At 40.4% G+C, this 25,958-nt stretch overlaps 1 protein-coding gene across 2 annotated transcripts in view; it reads right to left on the bottom strand.

The window, feature by feature from the left end:
- Positions 1 to 2,629: 2,629 nt before the first annotated feature.
- The window catches only part of ptk7 (protein tyrosine kinase 7 (inactive)), a 122,062-nt gene continuing 98,733 nt past the window's right edge, over positions 2,630 to 25,958 (bottom strand). For both annotated transcript variants that reach the window (XM_003217525.4, XM_008104911.3), the window contains exons 6-20: positions 24,696 to 24,826; positions 23,810 to 24,079; positions 20,710 to 20,843; positions 18,643 to 18,778; positions 18,300 to 18,419; positions 17,459 to 17,608; positions 16,141 to 16,291; positions 13,319 to 13,446; positions 12,471 to 12,671; positions 9,712 to 9,867; positions 8,938 to 9,170; positions 7,991 to 8,071; positions 6,835 to 6,986; positions 6,559 to 6,737; positions 2,630 to 4,122 (exon numbers count right to left, since the gene is read on the bottom strand). In XM_003217525.4, coding sequence (XP_003217573.2) covers positions 3,962 to 4,122; positions 6,559 to 6,737; positions 6,835 to 6,986; positions 7,991 to 8,071; positions 8,938 to 9,170; positions 9,712 to 9,867; positions 12,471 to 12,671; positions 13,319 to 13,446; positions 16,141 to 16,291; positions 17,459 to 17,608; positions 18,300 to 18,419; positions 18,643 to 18,778; positions 20,710 to 20,843; positions 23,810 to 24,079; positions 24,696 to 24,826 — 2,383 coding nt within the window. In that variant the 3' untranslated portion in view covers positions 2,630 to 3,961. The remainder of the gene's footprint in view (positions 4,123 to 6,558; positions 6,738 to 6,834; positions 6,987 to 7,990; positions 8,072 to 8,937; positions 9,171 to 9,711; positions 9,868 to 12,470; positions 12,672 to 13,318; positions 13,447 to 16,140; positions 16,292 to 17,458; positions 17,609 to 18,299; positions 18,420 to 18,642; positions 18,779 to 20,709; positions 20,844 to 23,809; positions 24,080 to 24,695; positions 24,827 to 25,958) is intronic.

Below are 25,958 nucleotides of genomic sequence, written 5' to 3'. Positions count from 1 at the left end.
AATGATGATATGAAAAGGGGGAGAATAAAGCTATGAATAAATATAATGCAGAAGATGCAAATTTGTAATGATGGAAAATGGAAGCAAGGACCAAACTTGAAACTTAACTTTTTGTGCCGATTTGAACCCTGAATTCCTTTTACATTTCATACTAAAACATTTGGCAGCCTTTCCATCTGCATGTGTGAAGCAGTGCTGTGTACTTGTTGGGACAGTTGTAAATATTTTAGACCTGTGATTTTATGAAACACACTCCCAGGTCTGTTTTATAGCATTGCAACCCTTCCTGGCATCAGTAACCTTCTTCATAACAACTTCGTGTGTGTGTGTGTGTATGTATGTATGTTCGTACACATATGTATATGTATTGAATGTGTATACTTATAGATCAGTACAGTATATTAGTATATCATATTGGCACACTTCCCCATACCAGGATGACTAAAGACAAGCTAAGAAGAAATTCATATATTTGCATTGCTTTGAAGGGAAGGTCGACTGTTTAGTTGCCAGTAGTGCAAATGGGAGGAATTTTCTGAAAGCAAACTCAGTTCAAAGTGAGTTCACCCAGGGGAAATGTGTGGCTGTTAAAGAACAAACTCACTGCGGTGTGATTGCTGTGTGTAACACTAATGGACAAAAATAGGGTCTATGAGGATTGGGAAAACAGTGTGAATAAGGATTTTTTTGTTGCTGTGTGTGCGTAGAGTCCACAGATGCAACCTGAAATGCTTCTGATATGGGGTGTATCTACATTGTAGAAATAATGCAGTTTGACACTGCTTTAACTGCCCTGGCGGCTGGCTCAATGGAAACCTGGGACTAGTAGATTGGTGTGGCACCAGAGCTCTCCGAGACAGGTTAACTGTTAAAGACCTTGTGCAACTACAACTCCCCTGATACCATAGCATTTTCCATCAACTCTATAATGTAGTTTGGGTTCATCCAGTGGTTGCTTATTCAAGTCTGATGATGATGTGATGAGAGCTTTTGCTCGTTCATAGGGGACATTTAAGTGGTTGTCGTCAAATTATTAATGAAACTCCATTATGTTGATGAGGTGACTTGGAGGTCTCTCATTCATGGAGTCTCCATTAAGTCCAAGCCGACTTGACGGCCACTAACAACACTATGAACTGCTTTCATAGCTTCTGGAGTCTTAATGGGTAACCTTCAGAAACTGTGAGCAATGATTTTGTGACCTCGTTCTATTGTGCTTTCTGAAATGGGATACTTAGACATGGTCTGTTGGTCACAGGCAACTGCTAAAATAAGCCAGGCACAGAACAATTTCACATGTGGTCTGCCTTATCGTGCTTCCGAATGTATCACAAGTAGAACATATTTTTGACTTAGAAAATGCATGGGAGTTGGTGCCTCGCATAGTCCATCCCCCCCCCCCCCCCCCCCGGTGTTTACTTTTCTTATACTCATGGTGAATCTATTGTTGGATGTTCTTGGCAAGAACTGTCCAATGTTCAGACCACCACACCAGAATGCGCTGGCACGTTTTGCATTGTACTTTCTACTAGGGACTCCTTGTCTAAACTTAAGTAATTTTATATGTAATGGTAGCCTCCTTGGGGGAAGGTGCCTAGATTCTTGCCACTGTTTCCACAGATGCTGAAATTGTCCTAACGTGTGCCTATGAAGTTTGTTGTCTTCTAACTGTAAAGACTTGTCTGTGATTGTGAACCTTATCACACACTACACTGAGTAGTATAACACTGTTTTCCAGTGATGCCATAGTGACATCCAACTGAATCCTAGGATTTGCAGTTTAGGGAGGGACATTTATAATTATCAGCCAGAACTCTTGTCCCTCACTGAACTACAAATTCCAGAATTCCGTATTATTTTGCCATGGAAGCTATCAACAGTGTAGTATGGTAATGACTTGCAATAAAGTTAACCGTGTCATCATCCAGAATGTGTTCTTGGTTCTTCATCAAAATGTAATTCTGGGATGACATGAGAGTCAAACTCACTGAAACACTAAAATCATTTTCATGGTTATGGCACTATTTCATCGTCTGCCCATATTCATACTAGTCCTCACCAACTTATGAAAAGCATAAGCTTTCAGGATACTCTACTTGCTCTGTATTTGTGGTATTATTTTGGTGTTGGTCTAGTGTGTAGTTTGTTACATTTTGTAACATACTTGAGAGACTAGGAGCAATGGGTTAAAATTACAGGAAAGGTGATTCCACTTGAACATTAGGAAGACCTTCCTGACTATGAGATGTTCAACAGTGGAACTCTCTGCCTCAGGGTGTAGTGGATGCTCCTTCCTTGGAGGTTTTTAAACAGAGGCCGGATGGTCATTTGTCAAGGGTGCTTTGATTGTGCTTTTCCTGCATGGTAGGGGTTGGACATGATGGCCCATGTGGTCTCTTCCAACTTAATTATTCTATGAACCTATAATAGCGTTGTGTTTTATCTGTCTCATTTTACTGTGCTGTAACCTGCCTCGAGCTACAAGTAGAGGCGGGTAAGAAATAAATGTATTATTGTTGTTGGTATGATTATTGTTGTTGTTGTAGTCATCAGCAGCAGCAGCTCCTGTAAGAATTCCATATTTGATAGCAAGATCCACTTAGAATAAAGAAGAGAAGTGACACAGGCCTAGGTTTACCTTGTGTTTTTTTTTTTTGTAAAAACAGAGGGAACTTTTATTGAAAGCAGCATATTTCATCTTAAAAAAAATCTCTTGGCTGTTCTACCCCTCCGCTCAAGCAAACTGTAACTAAAATGATTCTAGGCTGCAATTTCAGTAATAACATATATATATATAAAAATTACTAAGGCTGAGAGGTGTCAACGTTAAAAAAAAGTAAGAAAGGAAAAAGAAACATTGCCCCAAATAATCATATAAAAAGGCGGCATTGGATAGTCAGGAAAGCGAGTGAGAATCTCCTTCATATGCCAGGCACTTAGTGTTTGTTGCTCCTATGTTTGGATATGTTGGGAGGTGCCAGAAGGCCTGACAGACTGACAGGACCAGGAGGAGACAGAAAAAGACAGAAGTTCTGCGTAATAAATATACTGGTTCCTCACGGACTTGAAAAGAGGACAACATGTGGTGGGAGATAAGGAAGGGGCCTCCTTTCCAGTGTGGGAGAACACTAGATTGTGCGCAAGGGCCCACTTCCATGGAAATGGCAGGGATATAGCCATGGATAGAATACACCCAACACCTTTCAGATGAGGCTATCCACCCATGGCAGGTCATGCCCCAAAGCATCCTGGGTCAAGCCACTGACATGGGAGAAGGTTGGTAAGTTCAAAAATGATCCAAATGTGGGATGACAGGGAAGATGACTGTAGCAGGAAGCTCCATCATCTACAGAAAGGGATGCGGAATTGTATGTACGGAAGCCGCCAGACTCCCAATGATAACATCAGGGCCTTTTTCTCACTTCAGACATCTCAGGGTCTTCACCCTGAACCCTGTGAACCGCGCAGAAGCATAGAAACCCACCCCGCCCCTTACCGTGTGCTCCCTCCCCAAATTAAAGAGTCTCCCTTAGAAGAACCTGCCTGTGCTTTGTTGAGAAAAGTATTCAAGAAGAAAAGGATGGGCAAAAGGGAAAGTTAGATGTGCCATGACAGAGAAGTCCCAATCCTTGCCCCAGTCTTCCACTGGTAAATCTGGCCTGTGGTAGTGGGTCCCCACACCCCCTTCATCTCTTGGATATTGTGAATTAGCCCTGTGGGTATTTGGAGGTAGAACCTGGAGGAATGCAGCCTGGTCAGGCGCAGGGGATTGGGACCTTGATGAAGAGGCCGCAGATCAAGAGAGATGGTGTCCAAAACCTCTGTCTGTCAGCTTTAAGAATCCATGGTCCCTTTGGGATTCAACTCTTAGGTCCCATTTGAGAGTCTGTAACAGTCAAAATGCCAAAACGAAGTTTCAGCTAATCCCGAGCTCCAGCAAGAGGGGCTAGAGCATCCATGCTCATGCCTTGCTTTCCGAGGGGCTCTCTCCAAGCATGTTGGCGATCTCGCTGAAAGACGGGCGGTCCTTCGGGCTGGCAGACCAGCAGCGCTGCATCAACTTATACAGCTTGGAGGGGCAACCCTCTGGATGGGGAAGCTTCATCTTCCCAGACTGTAAACCTAAAGACAGAGAGTCAAGAGAGTGTGTGAGAACCAGCAAAACTCATATCCCATACTTTGTAAAGGTTATGCATTTAACACTAATTCAGCACCAAGCACGTCAACAAGAGTACAGCCTTTATTTTTACTTTGCCTTCACGCTGTATTTTAGGCCCAGTGAAACCTCTTACTATATCCCTGTTCTTCTTCAACCCAGATCAGCTCTGTGTAGGCCAACAAGAAGCTTTTCGTTTGGCTAAGACCGAGGGGGAGAAGAATTTCCATTCTCAAGCAATGGCCAAAAGCTTATTTCTTATTCTGTGAATCGTGCTCTGAAGTACAGGGGCGAACAAGGTGCAAGGAAGGTGCAAAAAACAAACAAATAGTGAAGAAGCCTTCCAGCAGCAAAAATTGTCAGTTTACTTACTCATTCCTTTTGGGGAATAGGGAGGCAAGGAAGGGCGGATTTTTCATAATCTCTTTCTTTCCGTCTCCCCCTAATCTCATTCACCTCCTTCCATTTTCACCCTTTACTCTTAAAAAGGGAACCCAAATAGTTCCCACGATTGTCCTTTCTGACTGGGGAATTAGCACCACGGAGCTACCATGGAGCTATCATGGCTGCACCTTTCCTCCTCCAGCCTTAACCCTGCTTTGAGGTATGGGGGCAAACAAGGTTATTTTGGACCCAAACTCCCAGAATTACTCAGGCAGCAACCCCCTACTAATACTAGCCCAGGAATGATGGGAGTTAATAGTCCAGGAAAATAAACTTAACGAGTTCTGTTCATCTGCTTGCTACTGGGGAACAGATAATATCTCCACAGACAAGTCACTGCACCGCTCTATAAAGTGGCAAAGTTATCAAGATCAATTGCAGGCTCATGACATTTCCAGTCATCCTTGCCCCAGATTTCTCTGACCCTTTATTTTTTTTTCCTAATCTCATTCCTGACTCTGGAGTACCCAACACTGTCAAAATAGATGCAAGTAGTGATTAGACATAATGAGCATCTTTCAGCGCTTTAGGCTTCATGTCATACCAGATAAAATAACTTTGATATTCTCAATAATGCTTAAGTAGTTTGTGTATTTCATCTTCTTGTACTACCATTATCCCTATATGGCAGATTGATGGCTGAGGGAGGGAGACAAGTGTGCCTTCCTTTGGATCACTGTTTCTCAAACTCTGATCATCTAGATCTTTTGGATTTCAGTTCCCAGAAATCCAGCTAGCTTACCAGCTATTAGGAATTGTGGGAGCTGAAGTCCAAAACACCTGGAGGAGCACAGTTTGAGAAACTCTGCTCTGGATCATCCACTTAGTTCTCAACACAAAACATCAAATTTGTAAATGAATCTGTATCAAGTTAGATGAAGGCTCCACTGAATTAAATGGGTTGATCATTCAGTTCCAGGTAAGTAAGAACAAGAGTACAGCCTCAAACACTAAACTACAACTGATCTTCAAAAACATCTACTATTAAACCTAAACAGGGCCTGGTTCTGTAGTTTTAACAGAGGAAATTTGGGGTGTTTGGTACATACAGCATTTTTCAAGCCCTAAATGTTCTGTAAGCAGAACCCTGAAGTTTTGCACCTGGGATTCCATTCCTGAATTTACATCCTGTTTATTTCCTTTTAGAATGCCTCTCTTATCTCCAGAGGCTGCTGAACTACAACCCTCTTGGCCAGCACTGCCAATGCTTGAGTTCCAGATTCTTTTCTCTATTTCAATGATGACAAAGTAGGTTCTTAAAAGAAAGGATGTAAAGGTAAACCTTTCTTGCTAGCATACTGTGACCAGATTTCATTAGACAAAGGTCAATGAATACCATAAAGGTCAGTGAATGTAGCTCACAAAAGTATGCAGCACTGAAGACAGCTTCTAGCATCTAAGAATGGCATGTTTCATTCAGAACAAATCCCTGGTGAAATAAGGTGGGTTTGAAAGAGTGCTGACAATGCCTGGGTAAAGCTTAGATGTCCCAGGGCAGAAGCAAAGGCTATCACTCTGATTAATTCCACATAATGAGTAGTACTTGTCACCCTGATAGGATCTGCATAAATTTGCATTTGAGAAAAAGAAGGTTAAAAGTACACTTTATTTTTCAAGAAGTCTGCAAGTTTTGTAGCAAGCTACATGTTAGAAGGGCCATTCTCCTTCTTTCAAAGACCAACAGTTTTTATAAGTACTTGCATTAAAAATAAATAAATATGTATCTGTATTCAATGAATAGATATCTGTAAGATAAAATTCCCAGGAAAGTGGTTACACACTGCTCCTTCTTATTTGCACCATACCTCTAGTCTCATGTAAACATCTTTTCCTTCCTTCTTTGTCTCGTATTCCCTTTTCACATAAGCAAAAGAGCTTGCCACGAAGCATGCAATATCCAGGGGATTGTGCATATTTTGCTAGGCAGAGGACAAATCATCAGTGATCTTTCCACATACCTGCTAGCACCTCTTCATCTGCCAGCTTGGAATAGGGCATTTCCCCCAGCGTGAATATTTCCCACATGACGACCCCAAAGGACCAGACATCAGACTTGGTAGAGAATTCATCCTCCAAGGCAGCTTCTGGGGGCATCCAGCGGAGGGGGATCCAGGTTTGGTGGTAATGATAGTATTCGCTGCTCACACGGAAGGAAATGGCAAATCAGCTTTGCACTACACACAACACACTGCTCCCAGCCCAGCCACACAAAGGAGACCTGCATGACTCCTCACCTGTTGTAAACATCCTTGCTGAGGCTCAGGCTTGACACCTTCACCTGCCTTTGTGCACTGACAAGGCAGTTGCGAGCTGCCAGGTCTTTGTGTATAAATCTGTTGTTGGAGAGATGCTCCATGCCCAATGCCACTTGGCAGCAGAAGGAAACCTGCGGGGAAAAGACAGGCAGCTGCTCCAATAAATGCTATCATTATATGTCAGAATCCTGCAACTGGCAGGGAGAAGAGTGGAAATGACAGGCTCCTAGTGTGTTTTCCAAACGGTCAATATTCTTGAGACTACTAAAACAATGTGGCCCACACATTAAGCTCTCTACTGTATTGCACTTTGCATTGTTGTAAACTTCGCATATTGTATTTTATTACTGTTTTAACGTTTAGTTCATTGTATAATGGTGTAACGGCATCAACTGCCACTTGTAAGCCGCCCTGAGTCCCCTCGGGTGAGAACGGCAGGGTATAAATAATTGAAATAAATAAATAAATAAATATTGCAATCTCAGAAATAGATTTCTCAAATCCTTGGTAGTGGTAACTCTCTTGTGTTTTTTTGTGAGTCCAATGATTATGCTTTGAATCAGAAACACTTCTAGAGAAAATTGCTACAAAAACTCACAGTATTAATGTGATTTTCATGTTGGCAACTTAGAAATGTATAACCTGAAATGTTTTTTATTCTTTTCATGAGACTGATAATAACTTTGGTTACTGTCTTTCGTCTTTTTATCTGGAATGTTCTTTGTCACGGCTTTTGGCTAGCACAATAAACGTATTGAACTTGAACATATTAATGACAGAGACACGTTTTCCTCTAGGCATCTCTACAAGTTTGCAGATTATATAACCTATGAATCACAGCCAATCTGGCTAGTTTAAGGTATGATGGCAGCAGTAGTTAATCAACATTTGGAGGGCCAATACTCACCCACCCCTATGCCGGACTATATGCCGAAATGGCTTGAGCAATGCTAATTATTATCTTTTAAGAGAGAAAAACTGCAATGAGGATATAATAACAATAACAACATCATCAAATAATGCCATCATTGGCCCCTTAGAATAATACATAATTCCCTCAATCACAATTAAAAGAAGGTTCTCTACATTTTGAAGCTTAGAGATCTCCTGGTGAACAAATGCTTTGTCACTTTACCTTCTGTTTTGTGCTAATGGGTTGAGGCTTGAGTTTCTCATCTTTAGACCTGGAAATTCTCAGGAACTGCTTCAGGTCTCCCTAGAAGGAAAAATGTGCTGATTTCAGAAACACACAGGAACAATTCTGAAACAACCTGGCAGGCAGAGCAGTCATTATCTCTACCCAGTTATGGTTACCTCTTCTCTGGTGTACAAAGCTCATCACAAAATTGTGTGCATTATTACTTTAGTCTTTCATATTTATGTAAAATTTGATACATGATCTTTATATACTTCTGAGTATTCTTCTTACAGAAATTGCTTTACAATCCTTTATCTTTGACTTTGAAAAGTTTTAAGTAACTATCTGGTGTTTCTTTTCGTGTCAGGAGCGACTTGAGAAACTGAAAGTCGCTTCTGGTGTGAGAGAATTGGCCATCTGCAAAGACGTTGCCCAGGGGACGCCTGGATGTCTTTTTGATGTTTTTAACCATCCTTGTGGGAGGTTTCTCTCATGTCCCCATAGAGCTGGAGCTGATAGAAGGAGCTCATCTGCCCTCTCCCCGGGTTTGGATTCGAACTGGTAACCTTCAGGTCAGCAAGGGTTTAACCCACTGTGCCACTGGGGGCTCCTATGTGGTGTACATTTCTTTTAGACTTAAGACAACTTTGGTTGTAAAACTGAAGCTCTCTTTTTGCAGCTAATTCAGGTTTTAGTCTAAAAGAGAACTTCTAAGCTATTTAAGCTGCCTCCCAAGTTGACAACAAAAGCATCACCACTGGAAACATCACTCAAGAGACATATCTCTGTTGTGTATCCGGTTATACCAAAGGCCTTTTGCTGCCAACTGTGTCGATCTAATTGATTATTCTCTTAGCATTTGCCAGGAGAGATGACAGTCCGGATTCAACTGATATAAAATCTAACAGCAAAAAATCTCTTGCAATAATTGAAGGTCCTCTTACCAGATCCACATATTCCAGAATCATATAATGAGGCTCTGCTTCCCGACACAGACCAAGAAGTCGCACCACATTGCTGTGGTTCAGTTTACCAAACATCTCAAATTCTCGCCTGAAATCTAGCTGCAGTTGTTCATCCCTAGTCTGGAGGCTCTTGACCAGAACAAGCATCTCAGTTTCGTTGTCTTCAATGCCTTTTGCCTTGGCCAGGAAGACTTCTCCAAACTCCCCCTTTCCTGAAAAGAGAGGAGATTTCACTATACTTCACAGCACATACGTAACAACCCTGCAGAACACTAGCTTAACATCTGAATATCGCACTTGGATATTCACTAAAGCCAGAATGATTCATAATAATTACATCTCTAGTAATATTTAGATCCTCCAACACAATTCTATGGTATGATAGTCCATAGAATTTAATGGTGTTCACTCATATCTGTGGGTTCTAGGTAACTATGATCTGGTCAGGAATGTATCTCGCATGGATAGTGAGGTCACACTGCATGTTATTTGTTTTTTTTTTACCATAAGCAAATTTAAGCGAATGAATAAAACTCACACTAGGGATTTCCTCTCCCTGCCAAAAATTAGATCACAGCCTTACAAAAGCTTTACCAGAACTGGTTCATGGAGAGAAGGTTGGGGATAAATCTTTGTGCACATGTTTGACTGTGTGAGTGAAAAGCCAAGGAAGAGCCACACTAGAGAACCATGGTAGTATCAGGTGAGCTAACCTGGCCCTATTGAACCAACAGGGAGCAAAATGACACATACCCAGAGGAGTGATTGTCTGAAGATTAGAGCGAGGGAAGTGCATCTTATCACCAGCACTGTGCCTCTTGCTAGCTGCGGAACTGCTACCAAGATTGTTCAGAGCCACTTCTTCCTGGATCTCAGCTGTAGTCTGTCCGTTTTGCATCAGTGTGCCCCCTGAAAGGAAAACATAGGCTTTAAAAAGACCACCTCCTGTGGATCTTGTAGTTTGGGATTTGAAAATGTCACAACTATCAGCCTTCCAGAATCAGGGCTTTATTTCCTGGCAGAACTACAGATTCTTGCAGAACAGATTCTCCTTGTCGCTAGAGGGCAATACAGTCACACAATTCAGTGAAATAGTTAAGAACAGAGAACTGGCTGCCTTCCAGTCTCTGATCTCTGATTATCCCTTCTTGCCATTTGATCCATCACTGGAAGCTCCTGCTGGATGATTCCCCTCTGTTATTTCATAACACTCCAGTAGTCAGAGCAGAACTTATTGCAGTGATGGATTAACCAAGTATTCTGGGCAGCTCTCACATTCTCTGAGGAGTGGACATATTTCAGGTTTGCAAAGCAAAAGGAGCAAACCAGGGAGACCAGCCAGGAGAGAAGCGGTACCCCTCCTTACACAAAGATATTATTTCTTGCAGTTTGTTTGCAAAGCCGGAGAAGCATTAAATAACCCCCAAGACCAGCACCAAGGTAATTTACATTATGTCCTGCCAAAGAAGCAATTGAATTAATTACTTCCAATTAAGCCTGATTACTATGAGTTTTTCAAAAGTTATTTGCAGAGCAGAATTAATTATTTCCAATTAATCCAAATGTTTATGCATTCTTTTATTACAGCCAAATGAAGACAATAAGCTATAAAGGGAAGCCGTCAACAGCCAAGAGTGGCTTTATGCCCTCCAAATAGAAAATGGCACACTTGGGGCATGTTATTAGTCAAGTACTAATTAGTCAGGTTGTCCATCCAGGTTAATAGTCAGCTTCCTCTGGGTCTTGAAATACCAATGCAGAATACAAGAAACTGGAGGAACTGGGGATCTTGCATGAATCTGTGAGTATCTCTGGCAGCTTTAATCTATGAATGATTCAAATTTCCCAAGTTTACTGTTGAGGTTTGGAGGATACGTGTGTGTTAAAACAACACATTTCTAACCATATTTCTGTTTCTCAGGGAAATCTTCCCTTATGTCTCCTCATCTCAAGAATTATCTTCCTTTTTAGCTCATAAGAGGATGCAACCCTTTATGCCAAAATGTTAGGTTTATCTAGGTGCCTTCTTTTTTGGAGTTAAAATATACATTTTTCTTATGGCAAACACTTCTACCTTTGTTTCTGGTGAAAGACTAAAATTAGTTTTTCAAGCAGTGAAAGCATGCACTAAAAGAAGATTTTTTAATCATTCAAAGGACTGACATTCTCTTCCTTCTCAACCATAAGGTACTTATTTGTGTTCTGTTGACTATTTCACTGTGCCAAACATATAAAATGGTCTCCTGCCTTGTTAATATAAAGTTGTTCAATCTTCCACTGATAAAAGAAGCCTGTGAGCTTCAGCCAGAATGGAAACAGTCCTAAATTTACACTTGGATTACATATTTTTAAACTGAAGGTCTAACTTTCTGTGCTGCTTTGTTTGCAGTATGCCTAGGGGCAATTCCCAGTTAAACTTAATACTGCCTGATAAAGCCTCATTTGAATGGCTATAGAGTCTCCTCCTCATCAATTACATTTCAAAACATTAAGCAGACAATATGACTGGAAGCCCAAGTCAGTTTTCTGCCCCTTCTCCCACTTTCATTCTGACTCCTCTAACATTTGTTTTTTCATAACACATGCCGTAATGTGACTCAAAAAGTTCTGAAAATCTCTGAAGTTTGTATATGTCTTTGTGTTCTTTTGGTTGAACCGATAAACCTATTTGCAGCCAGTGCGAGTAAAAAGATTTGAGTGCTTGACTAGGACTCTGGAAGACCAGAGTTCAAATCCCTGCTCTGCCAGGGAAACCCACCAAGTGACCTTAGGCTAGTTGCACTCTCTCAAAGCACATCTACACTGACCACATAAGTCAGTTTCACACCGGTATTGAACTAAGAGGCTTTGTTCACAGGAAATCCTGGAACCAGTTTGAAGCCTGTATATGAATTACATAAGTCACAGAGCACTAATATGCATTAAGGGTATTCTTTTGCATGCTTTTATAGAGGTTTGTTGTCTAGCTTCAAAGTGCATTAAATAGTGCAGATGGCCTACGTCTCAGAGGAAGGTGAACACAAATCTCTTCTGAACAAATTTATCTGCAAAATCCATGTTAGGGTAACTTTTTCAATGTAAATTACTGGAAGGCATTTAACAACTGCAATAATAAATTTAGAGGTCATATTGTAATCTCCACAATCCCTTAAAATCAGTGTAAAATGTATTACTTTCTAACTTTCTAACTCTCTGGGTCCAATTTTAGGTTCAGGTTACATATTGCTTTGAGAAAACAGAAATGATACATTTGAAATCCGTAGAGGGATGCGGTCCAAACTTACTGGTTTATATTTTATCTATAATCTCTACAGCACCATCTGTTGACACCTTTATTTGTTTCATTTATCTTACTTATTCCTTCAGTATTTCAGATAGAGGTGCATGCCTTACTTCTTCCACAGTAAAACCAGAAACAAACCATTAATTCATCTTTTATCACAAGCACTTTATACAGAATGCAACAGGCTTTAATTCTATTTCTAGCCAGGATTATGACACTGTTATCTTACCATTCAGGCATTCCATCTCTGGCTCTTCTCCCTCAGGCTGCTTCTTTAGCCTCTTGGCTTTCCTTCTCTTTTTGCAGTAAAACATGAGGCCCAGTACAATGATAATGTATGCCACCGCAGCACCAACAGACAGCCCTATGGTCTGGATCATTTTATAGGGAGTGTGGCTGTTGGATGTATCCCCTTCTGTCATGGGTTTGTCTGGAAGTTAAGAGGCCAAATTTACATGAGAGAAGAGGACAAAATACTACCTTCCTGTCAAAGCAATATGTACAAGCAGACTACGTAGTACATATTACAACCTGATAAACAATGGGTTTGCCATATCCGCAGGGATTCAGTTCCAGGATCTGCTATGGATGCGAAAAACACAATTATGCCCCATATTATTAAACAGCAGCAACGTGAACACACACAACAAATTCACATCTCTAAGTTTTAATAATATGGGATATAACAATGCATGTGAATCTGGGGGGTAGCACTGAACTTTTAGTTTGCTTTTTCAGAATATAGAATTAATCTGAGAACCGTCCCTCCATCAAATCAGCAATGCTTATCAGTCATGGATAATTAGAGGAACTGGTTATCATAATTAGAAGCGAACCTTATAAAATATCCTGGGCTACTTCAAACCAATGGCTACCAAAATAGATTGACTGAAGTTAAAGACATGTGAAGGAAGCTGAGTTAGGGAAATTCACATATGGGGACATGACATATTTTCACCCTACTACTTCATATTTGCTTCTTCAAGATTCAGAGACATGCAGAAATCTTCCCACAGAGACCATTTGCTTATATTCAAAATGCAGCAACTGAGCAGCAGAAAATGTATGATCTCTTACCCACAACATGGAGAAAAGCTTCATGATGCTTGATGTTGCAACTATTGCCTGCAATGCAGGTGTATTTGCCAGAATCCTCAGTGGTGACATCATATATTACCAGAGAGCCATTGGACATAATTTGGATCCTGCAAGAAAGAACAGGGAAAGAATCATGGTAGAATAGGAAATTGGCAAGGAATCATGGTAGAATCACCCACTCTATCAGTCAATCAATCTAGATAACCCAAGGCACTGTTTTACAAGCAGAATACACCTCCACCATCGAAGAGCTTCTACAGAAAATCAGCTCCAGGTGACATAAAAAAGCCAGCCAAAGCAAACTTTACAGAGAAAGACAAGCCTTTTCTTTTCCCAACCCTGCCTCCTAGCCATTATCCCAGACTGATAACTGAAGACAGGTCCTTCTTGGACCCAAATACAGCAATGAGTCAAAAGCTGAGTACAAGTAAAGAATATGACAATTCTTCCAAAAACCAAACAAAAGTTTAAGAAAAGGGTGCAAGTCCATGGCATCCAGTCTCCCATAAAACCTCTGATAGCCCAAACAAATATTTCTGCCATGTCACCCAAAAATGTCAGGAGATACAGAATGCTGCATGATCTGGATTTATTTGTGAAGGCTGTAAAAACTCAGGATTTTCTTAAAAAAAATAGTCTAGCTTTTTTTAGCTTTTAAATACTGTACTTTTAACTTGGCATAAATCTTAATCTTTAAGTTGTGGTCAGAAAATGAAATGGACCAAAAACTATTCCATGTCATGTTAAAAAACACAATGCAAATGTGATTCTATTTGCATAATTTATTCCAATTCATATAACTTAAACCAGACGAGCAATGTCTATTTTTTACAGTGTGAGGATAAAATTCATTCACCGTCCTAGCACAAGAGATCTTGCTAAAAATAAGATGCCAGAGAGTGAACTTGAGTGTTTACATATATGAAGCATGAGCAATACTACTAGGCCTTCTCTCTGCCTTGTATGACTCTGAAGCATGCTCTGTAAGCATCTGCCTGGCTGTTTAATCAATTCTAAAAGCTGGTGATTGTGGCCTACACTTCTAACAAAGAGATGATCCTTTAATTGCCTGCCTATTGTGTTTGCAACTGGGGAGAGAGGTGCCACAGGGCAGGGAGTGCCTCTTTTCCCAAACACAGGAACAAAGAAAGCTAAAGAATGGCAGGCAGAAGATCTTAAAGGCTTGGAGATGACTAAAAGGGGGAAAGAGGTAGCCCCTCCCCAACCTTAAAAGCTCAGGAGGCAAGAGAAGCACTTAATATGGGGAGGGGGAGAGAAAGGTGAGACAGCAGGACACAGGGGTTTGAGAGTTGGGCTTTGATGTTGGAGGTCAGGGTTTGAATCTTTGCTCAGTCAAGGAAGCCCACTGGGTGACCTTGAGAAAGCTACTCTTTCTCAGCACCTCCCTCAATATCAGAGGATGGCAAAGGCAAATCCCCTCTGAGCAAATATTGCCAAGAAACCCCATGATAGGCTCACTGTAGACTCGCTATAAGTTTGAAATGATTTGAATGCACACAACAATAAAGTGCAATAGAAAAAAAAATAAACATTCACTTCTGATTCTTTCTCATGCTTACACTTAGGATACTAACTACAAGATTTGAGAATTCAGCATAAAATCGCCAACACCTTACATGTGCAGACTTGAAATATGAAGAGAATGCTATATATAGTGACTGCTTGAGGTTTCGAAGTATGACCTATCTGAGCAAAAGACACAACAGGTATATAGTCAGCCTGCCATATTTGCAGGTTTGACATTTGTGGATTTGATTATCTGCAGATTTGATTAAAAATGTTATTTCTTGGAATCTCTAGGTTCTCCAATGCGACTCTAAGGTAAATTTCCACCAGAAGTTGATCAAGAGTCATGTTGGAGGACCTACCAGTTCCAAGAAAGAAAACCATTTTCTACCTGAGGGAATGCCTTTCGAGAAATCTCAAGGGCCTCAAGTACAATTCTATTGTTAGTTTCTGGCATATGTTGACGATGGAGTTGTGCTTGAGGACCTAGAGAGTCCTAGAAAGGTATACTCTCAGGTAGAAACAGTGTTGATTTTTTTAAAATGAGGTTTTTCACTGTCACAGGGGTCTTGTGCTCCTAACACCAGCAAATGTGGAATGCTGGCTGGAATCTCACAGAACATTTATATCTGCCCCAACTTCAAAGGAATTCTTTAGAACAGTATTTCCTACCATGTTTTGAATCACAGGATCCCTTTGAGAAATCTGATGAAAGCTCCTGAAATCTTTTCTTCAGAAAAATACATATAAATATATATGGACAAAATGTGGCATATAATTTTTATTGCATTAGAATTGAGTTATTTCATACAGATTCAACTATAGCAAAAAATACAATGAGCTGATGAAAAGAAGAATTCAAAGTGCTTTATGGTTACCTGGGTGTCTTTAGACAGCGGTAGCATAGGTAAAACTTAAAGGTTTTCCCCTGACGATAAGTCCAGTCGTGACCGACTCTGGGGGTTGGTGCTCATCTCCATTTCTAAGCCGAAGAGCAAGCGTTATCTGTAGACACTTCCAAGGTCATGTGGCCGGCATGACTGCATGGAGCGCCTTTACCTTCCCGCCAGAGCGGTACCTATTGATCTACTCACATTTGCATGTTTTCGAACTGCTAGGTTGGCAGGAGCTGGGGCTAACAGCGGGCGCTCATTCCGCTCCCGGGATTTGAACCTGGCACCTTTTGGTCCACAAGTTCAGCAGCTCAGTGCTTTAACACACCGTGCCATAAAGAGACTTTAAGTCAGACTAATTTGAGAGGAACAGGAACATACCTGGGTAAGAATTTGTCAGGCTCCACAATCCTGTCCTTCCCTTTCCACTGGATGTGTGGCACGGGGTCACCCTCAGCTTGGCACTGGAACATAGCTGTGTGTCCTGAGTATACTGTTGTGTCATCTGGCTTCAGCTTGAAGCTAATGAAGACTACAAGGGAGAGAAAAAAGTAGTCTCAACACTGCACATAGTGTTTCTTTCTTGTTTAACCCAAGTAGGACATTTGAAGTTGAAAAATGACTGGTTGAGATATCAATGTCTGAGTTTAGACAACAATTTTGACAATACTTCTGCTAGTCTGGCCAGTTTGATGAGTTCTGGGACTGTGTCTTTTTACACACACACGCACACACACACATGTATGTATGTGTGCTATTTATTTAATTTATTTCCCATCTTTCTCCCATTACAAGATCCAAGGTAGCTCACAACAAATTAAAACAATCAACCCTATATTATACAAAAGTTAAAAAAATTCAAAACATTCTCATAAAACCACATAGTTAAAACAATTGAAAACACATTTAAGCAACAACTTAAAAAGCTAAAAGGAAAATATTCTAACACCTTTCTGCCACATGAGTTAAGAGTCAAAGACCGCCTAAATGAAAAGACTTTTGACTGACTATGTTTGAACTGCTAAGTCTATATACTGTATTAAAGAATTCTTGTTGCTGCTATGACACACAGAGAGGTGGTCTACCAAACCTCCTATGGAAAGGAATTATGCCTTCCTTCCCTCACAAACCAAAACTGTGTCTTATTTTTTCTTTTGTGAATGGTCCACGTTTGGTTTTGAAGTGAAAGCTATTGCCAATGGCTTTGGGCTAGAGTGGGTCACACTTCTGATGTCTTTGTCCATTTATGACTTCTACAGTCTTCATCTGCATCATGGTTATGGTAAATGCTTAACTTCATAGTATTGACATGAAGATCAAAGAAGGCTATGTGCTTTATGGGAAACTGTCTATCAGCTCCTATTGCTTACTGTTAGCCTCTGATCTGTGAAGTTTGGTTAAAATAGACCTCTGCCATAGGGTCACAGGGAGTTGCCTTAAGCTATGTCAGAGTAATAAGCCATCTGGCATAGCACTGTTTTTGCAGTGACTAGCAGACAGTCTTCAGGATATCCCAGTTGTATCTGGAAATGTCAAAGACAAAACTTGGGATTATCACTACGTATGAGCTAAAAATGGTCTAAAACTCATACTACTCTCAGTCCCAATTGATTATCAGATTGAAAGTGGCAATTCACAGGCTTCCAGTTGCAAACTATTTTTGGGGAAAAAACGAACTGTGGTTCTATCCCATGCTTACCTGCTACTGTGAGCTGAACTGTTGCTCTTATCTCTCCTTGTGGACTGTTGGAAGCAATACAAGTATAGTTTCCAGCATCATTCCTTGTCACTTTTTGGAAGTGTAGGTTTCCACCACTGTGATGGACCCAATTTGGAAGGCTACTCCCATCTGTGTAGAGGAGCAGAGAGCTCATTTAACAGTAGATTATAAATGGGTGATTCAAAACTAAGCACTATGGCTAAGGTGAGGAAGTGTGCCCCCCAGATGACTGGCCACAGAACACCCCTTAAAAAGAGAAAGACCTGGGATCTTTCATGCCCCCTAGGGAGGGAGGAAAGCAATTCTGCCATGTTCCCAAAAATGATAAAATTCCGCTCCCCCCCCCCCCCCCCCCTGGCAATTCCCCATCACAAACACGCCCTAAGAAATGCAGAGGAATATATTTGGTATAAAAAAATCCAAGAAAAGGGATTACAAAATTCAGGGCACAAGGCATGCATTGAGGACAATGCTCCATGGATCCCTGGGAAGGGTCACTGTAGTTCTTCATCCCTGACAGTTCTCTGTACAGAGAAATCTTTGTACAGGTGATTTAGAAATTAGTTTTAATAAATAATCTTAAATCTTTGTTTGATTTTTAATCTATGAAAGATGACAAAAAAGCTATCAGAATAAAACACAAAGCGCCATCGTCATAATCACAGATAGCAAAAACAGGCAAAATGCAAAATACTTGGCATGGACCTCTCCACAAAAGCTGAATATTCAGATACCTTCCCTTGCAAAATCTATTAATAAATTATACAGTGAGAAGTCTCTCCCCCATACATTTTAAGGCTTTTTCAGCATTCCTACTTACCAGATTTAATCCACTGGATTGTAGGCTTTTCCCGTCCTGTGGCTGAGCAGGATACAGTGGCCTCTTTATCAAATTCAACACACTGCAGTGGCTGAGGAGGAGGAGTAAACTTCAGCTTCTCTGAAATAAAAATTGCTCAGTCAGAGACATGAAACTGCAAGAAAGTGCTGCCCAAATAATATATATTAAGGTCTCCTGCAACAGAGCTCTCTCTTTGTGGGCTACACAAACAGTTTGGTCTCAGAGAAGTCTAATGATCTGCAGAAATTCCCATTCTCAAGGTATCCCAGGAGGTGAGACCATCTTGCAGGTAATTCAATGTCAATCAGGTCAATAGACATACCCAGAACAAACACCCGAGCTTGTTCCTCAATACTCCCGGCTGGAGTGCTGCTCACACACTTGAACACTGTTCCATCGTACACTTCCACGCTGTTAATACGGAGTGTCCCATTCTCAGCAATTTCAAAGCGGGAATCCTGCCAGAGACAAAAATAGCAAAGACCTGAATTATTTTGACTTTCAAGTTCTCAAGCAAAAAGAATCAGTTTGAGGGGTGATTTTGCACAAAGTATGCTCTAAGATGTTTCTGGCAGTCATAGACAACAGCTGGACCAATTGATTTTATCTTTTTTTGCCTTCAAAACATATGTGGTCCTATCATGGGTTTTTTGTGGCAAGATTGATTCAAAATAGGTTTGCCCTTGTCGTCCTTCAAGGATGAAAATGTATGACTTGCTCAAGGTCACCCAATATAAATCTTCAAATCTTGGTCTCCTGCAATGTTAGACATTCCTGTCATTACAACCATACTGAATCTTGCAGATTTAGAATCAGAGTTGGAAGAGACCACAGTTCAAACCCATTCTGCTATGCAGGAATGCACGATCGGAGCACTTCTAACAGACAGCCATCCAGTCTCTGTTTAAAATCTGCAGAGAACAAGACCCCACTGGATTCCCAGACAATAACATATTCCACTATCAAAAAGCTCTTACAGTCAGGAAGTTTTTCCTAATGTTTAATAATGGAACCACGTTTACTATAGTTTGTAAGAAGACTTCACGTAAACATTTTAACTACAATGACTCTGTTTCAAATCCACAGTTCATCAGCAATCTAGATTATCCCTGATCTACTTCCAAGAGAATGGCAGAAAAGGTAATGAGAACAACCTCATCCACCAACCAAATCTGTACATTTCAGCTTAAAAGACATAACACAGAAAGTTGAGAGAGTGCTTTGTAGAAAACAGCACAAATGCTGGCAGCAGCTCTGTGCCCCCAGGCAGAATTCAGAGAACCTCAGATGCCCCTTTTCACCTGGCAGGCTCATTCTCCACTAGCAATTAGGTTCTAGTTCCTTCTTGTCCGTAACAGCAAGAACAGGCCCCATTTCTCGTAGCTTCTCAGAGAAGGAAGGGGATTAAAATGGAGTCTACAAACGAAAGCCTATTTAGTACTGTGTCAGACGCTGCAGCTTGTCTCCCTATTGTTGCATTTTTATGAAAGGAGTTTAATTGCATAATGGGATTAAGCCAGTTGGAACCAGAAATATAAAAACCACAAGACATATTTAGTCGTTAAACTGCAAGACCACACAAGGGTTTAATTCAACATGTGTATAAGAGAGGGAATTGAGATCCCAATTGGAAGCCACATTGCCAATTTAATTTAGTTTGACATAAATGCGTGAGTTTCAATTCTGGGCCCAGAACATATAGACATAAAACATCAAAGGGATATGCAGACAGTGGCATTCATGCTCAGCTACACATACTTGTGTACTTTTTTTTCTTCCCCAGGTACAAGATTCATTTGCAGAGCTTGGGAAAGTTACATATTTGGATGACATCTTTCAGAACTTCAGAACTTTTCCTAGCTCTGTCCTAGGTGGGGGGAAATCAGCATGGGGAAATCAAAAGAAATTTGTTTCTCATTTGTTCCCTCCATCAACCAACAGAAATCAAAACACGCCCTTGGTATGTTCATTCAAGAAACCACTCAAGACCAATCAATAAAGCTTCTTTGGTTTTAAGGGTCTATCTCAAGTCAAAGGCCCAGCTCTGATGCTGCTCAGTCATGTACAGCTATGATCCTTCCATCATCACATTCCACCCTTTAGTAGACCCCTTAAAAATACGGACATTTTATGCCTATTCTATTCCGATGACCTTTGGAGATAACTGTGGCCACTTAAAAACAGATCAGAGTCACATTAATAAAAATCCACTAAAATGTTAGAAAGGATCACTGTAAAGTAGGCCCAAGGTCCTGTAACTAATTAGAACTCCAAGAGGAAAATTATGTTCTTAGCAAAAGAGTCACGTAAGTGATCCATGCTGATATGGATAGAAATCAGGTATAAAATTATAGCAAAGTGCAACAACAAATTGCATTAAAAGTCTTACCTCTGAAACAGGGTTGCCATTGCGGAACCAGCTGACAATCGGCTTCAGAGACGCTTCACTGAGACAGTGGAGATAGCCTGGTTTACCCTCTTCCAGACGACTCTCCTTGGGCTTTTCCACCCACCTGGGCATTGCTAGGATGGGAATAAAGAGGAGGAAAGGGTCATATTTGATTCAATCATAGAAGTTTACCATAAGCATGCACCACCACCATATATTCACAAGCCCCATAGCAATTTGTCCCTTAGATTGCAATAAAGGTTATCATTGTATTGTCAAAGGCTTTCACGATCGGAATCACTGGAGTGTTGTGTGTTTTCCGGGTTGTATGGCCATGTTCTAGCATTGTCTATGGCCAAGAGAGCACCATCAAAATCATGCTGAAGTGATCCAGTTAATACAATGCTTCAGCCCTGAAATCCAGCATGAAATTCTCATGTACTCAAAAAAGCAAATAGCAGCTCTTTTGTAAAAAAAGTAGAACATGAAGAGTTCATTTCCTGTCAACCCATTATAAATGTGACTTTACATTCTAACCTTCCTCAACAAATGGACATTCAGCATTTCCATGTTTTGACATTTGTATGATTTCAGTTTCCAACAAAGTAGATTTCAGTAGATTGTATACATGTTAAGCTGGTTTTTAAATTTACTAAATTCCCTGTGAGATCCAACATGGTGTAGTGGTATGAGAATTAGACTATGGACATTGACTCTAGAGAACATGATTGAATTCCTGCTCAGTTATGAAACCACTGGGTGCTGCTATTGGATCAAAATGAGGAGACATCTACTCTTTGAAGAACAGTTTGGATGCAATAAGAATAAGGAGAAGGAAGATTATCCATATTTGGTACCATATTTGTGTAATCAGATAAAATATAATAATTAACATAAACAAACCTTAAAATATTTTAAGGACCTCAATTCAACCTGCCCTAGTAAGGTCTGGATTTCTGGACCTTCCCCTCATGAGCACTGAAAATGTGCTCTGGAAAGTTTCCCAATCCTCCCAACAGAGAAACATTTATTTAGATATGTTTATCCTTAGTTCAGATCATTTTAAAGCAGAGGTTGGTTGGCCATCTGCCAGGGGTGCTTTGATTGTGCTTTTCCTGAATGACAGGTGGGTGGACTGAATGGCTCTTCCATCTCTATAATTCTATGATCAGGTGGCATATTTAATATATGGCTATCTCTGAAAACTGCTTAGAAACATCAGTGGATTCAAAACACTACAGTAAAATAGCTGAACAGGGATCATTTGTTGTGGCTGTGTACCTGCAAGTTGTTTCTGATCAATGGCGACCCTAAAGCGAATCTATCATATGATTTTGCTGCGGCAAGATTTGTTCTGAAGAAGTTTGCCTTTTCCTTCACCTGAGACTGAGTGTGTGACTTTCATGGGTCACCCAGTGAGTTTCACAGCCGAGCAGGAATTCTCACCATGATGTCCACTGTCACAGTCCAATGCTCATACTATTATACTATGTTGGCTTTCACAGGGATCATATAGTTGGTTTTGCAGACAACCCACCTAATTTCAGACAGAATACAATGTGCTACTTATCAGCCTTAAAGCCCTACATGATTTGGGTCTCAAATATTTAAAACACCTCATATCCCCTATATGAGCTGGCCTGAACTTTACAAGCTTTCAAGGATGGCTTCCTTTTGGCCTCACCATCACCATCATCATCATAGGCATGTCTGGTGATGGTATGGTGGGAGAGAGTGTTCTCAGCTCTGCCTGTCTGTGGAACTCCTTTCCATAGACAGGCAAATATCTTTTAATTTAGACAGACCTTTGGTTTTTAAATAATCTAGCAGAAGGGTTTTTGAAACTGGTGTGTTGTACTTTTATCTTTTCAATCATGTTTTAAACTGATTTTAATTGTTTTTCCTTAGAATTGTTTGGGTTTTATTGTAAGCTGCCTTTGGTTCTGTGCTGGGAGAAAAGAGAGCTATAAGTCAAATTGACAAGATAGAAAAGGCAACCGAAAACAGGCACAAGAAATCCATTAAAAGCAAAGGATTAAAGAACTTAAATATCAGCACTAAATGAAACCAGCAGTGTGGCCAATTAAGCCCCTAAGGCACTTTAGCCTAAATGTAGGTCTTCCAGATGTTTTGGACTTCTGGGCATGGCCCCATGTAAGCCGCCCCGAGTCCCTGTTGGGGAGATGGTGGCGGGGTATAAATAAAGAATTATTATTATTATTATTATTATTATTATTATTATTATTATTATTATTGGACTTCAGTTACCAGACTTCCTGGCTTCTGGTCAAGCTTTCGGGGGCTTCAGAGAGCTGAAGTCCAAAAGGGACCAAGGTTTGGGAAAAGCTGCTACACAACTGAGGCAGATTTAAAGATGGTGGAAGGGCTGCAAGAAGTCAAGGGTAGTACAGCCCTCAGGTTTCTGACTGTGAAAGCTGCTTCCACAATATTGTGGGATACTGACCAAAATGTTTAACATTTTTGAGTTAAAGTTTTTCATGGATTTCATGGATTTCCTTGTGCTTTTAGAAATCTTCAGACAGAATTGCATTTTCAAAATCAATAGGCACACTAAATAATTCAAGAACTTCAAGAAATACTCTCCCTTCCTACTTCCCCTAAAAGTAGAATGTTTAGATTGAGGGATTTAATAATACCACTCTATTCTACATTGGTCAGACTTCTCCTGGAATAATCTTGTTTCCACTTCTGGGTACCAGAATTCAATGACAACACTGACATGCTGGAATGTGTCCAGACAAAGGTGACCAAAAGAATAAAGGGTCTGGAAGTCACGCCCTATGGGGAGTGGCTTAAAGGGCTGGGTATGTTTAGCTGGAGAAGTGATGCTTAAGTAGTGACATATAGCCATGTTTAAATATTTGTAAGGATGTCATATTGAGGAGGCAGCAACCTTGTTTTCTGCTGCTTGAGATGCTAAGACATGGAGCAATTAATATAAACTACAAGAAAAGATGCTATGGCCATTTGTTGGGATTGTGTATTCCTGCATGGCAGACAGGGGTTGGGACTGGGTTGCCTTCTCTATTTTGTTGGTTTCATTGAAAACATACTCTGCACCTTCTGTTAACTTGCTTACTGGCTACTGTGATGATAAGGTTCTGTGTTTTTTCGCCGGCTTTGTTCGCTGCGTGACACGTATACTGGCCACCATCCTTCTCCACAATGCTACTGAACACAAGGTCCTCAGCTTCTTGACGTACTCTGCCAGTAGTGGGGATTTGAACGTTGTTTCTCTCCCACCAAATACGGGGTTCAGGGACTCCTCGAGGGGCCACGCATGTCACACGCTGTTCTCTGTTGGCTATGAAAGTTTTTGGTTCAAAAAGGTGAGGGAAATCTTCAATTTCTGGAAAAAAACATGTGGACAATTCAGTACAATCTAGTGCTGCATGTTTGTTTTACGTGGTAGATATAGCACACCAAAATATGAATGTATCTGTGGGCTACGTTTTGGGAATGGGAATTCTTTTTTTTTTTAAACAAACTTACATTGCTTTTGGAAAATATCCAGGTTTTGTGGGGGTGGAGAGTACAGGAGGGTTAAGTTACTCAGCTCTTTCCTACATGTAATTACAGTAGAGTCTCACTTATCCAACATTTGCTTATCCAACATTCTGGATTATCCAACGCATTTTTGTAGTCAATGTTTTCAATATATCGTGATATTTTGATGCTAATTCGTAAATACAGTAATTACTACATAGTATTACTGCGTATTGAACTACTTTTACTGTCAAATTTGTTGTATAACATGATGTTTTGGTGCTTAATTTGTAAAATCATAACCTAATTTGATATTTAATAACTTTTCCTTGATCCCTCCTTATTATCCAACATATTCGCTTATCCAACGTTCTGCCAGCCCATTTATGTTGGATAAGTGAGACTCTACTGTATAACCAAGGTATCAGTTCAAACTTTACTTAACAAGGCCAAATGATTTCCAAGAAAGAAGCTCATACCTGCCAACTGCAGTGTTGCCTCCAAGACAACAGGTTTCCCTCTCTGTCCACGAGCAACACATTTATAGACCCCAGCACTGCGTCGTTTCACCTGAGTGATCAATATGGAGCCATTGGAAAACACCACAGTCCTTAGGGAAGAAGTAGATATGAGGACTCAAGATCAATCATTGCATTCATACAGCAAAGAAATGTCTCCAAGTCATGACTGGAGGAAGCTGACCATAGAGTCACACTGGAGGACCGCGAAATTCATAGAGAACCTTTTCACTGAATCTGTGAATAATCAAATGTGTGTAGTCAAAACCACAAATTTGGAGGGATTACTGTAATAGGATGTCTCATTAAGATTCTAATGCATCTATAGTCGAGCGAATGATAGTAGAAGAGCAGATTTTATACAACAGGCTAGAAACAGTTCAGTTGAAGAGCAAAAAAGTAGATCCTGTTTCCCACTGCCATACTTGTCATTTTACTAATCCAGAGTCAAGTAATAGATATGGATGCCTTTGATGGGTTATCCTTTTCTGTTAGCAGCCGCATTGTGGAAGACCTCATTAGATCCTTTGTGTCAGTCAATACTAAGAGATTCATTTCTGTAGTGGCTCCCTGCCTATGGAACGCCCTCCCAATTGAAGTCAGGCAGGCTCCCTCCCTCCTATCTTTCCATAGAAAAGTTAAGACCTGGTTGTTGGACCAGACCTTTGAACAATAACAGCAGCATTAATTATTACTAAGTGTGTTGGAACTCAATGACAGACCCAGTTTTTTAGACTCTGAATACGCCAATCTGCATATATATAAGTGTATTTTTATGAATTTCAATGTAATTAATATTAATTAAATTGCAATGTATTGTATTATTTTTATATATGTGCTTTTATTGTAAGCCACCTTGGGTGAGAAAGGCAGGATACAAATGTTGTAATAATAATAATAATAATAATAATAATAATAATAATAATTATTATTATTATTATTATTATTCATTTTCCTTGAACACTGCTACTGATAACATCTAAAAATTACTTCTTTTATACTCAGTGGCACAGCAAGTTAAAACTGCTGAACTTGCTGACTGAAAGGTCGGCAGGTCAAATCCGGGGAGCGGAGTGAGCTCCTGCTGTTAGCCCCAGCTTCTGTCAACACAGCAGTTCAAAAACATACAAATGAGCAGATCAATAGGTACAGCTCCAGCGCGAAGGTAATGGCGCTCCATGCAGTTATGCCAGCCACATGACCTTGGAGGTTCTACAGACAACA

The sequence above is a fragment of the Anolis carolinensis genome, chromosome 1, assembly GCF_035594765.1.
Source record: "Anolis carolinensis isolate JA03-04 chromosome 1, rAnoCar3.1.pri, whole genome shotgun sequence".
Lineage (NCBI taxonomy): Eukaryota > Metazoa > Chordata > Lepidosauria > Squamata > Dactyloidae > Anolis > Anolis carolinensis.
The sequence above is the reverse complement of the archived record's forward strand: the minus strand, read 5'-3'. Positions and strand labels throughout refer to the sequence as shown.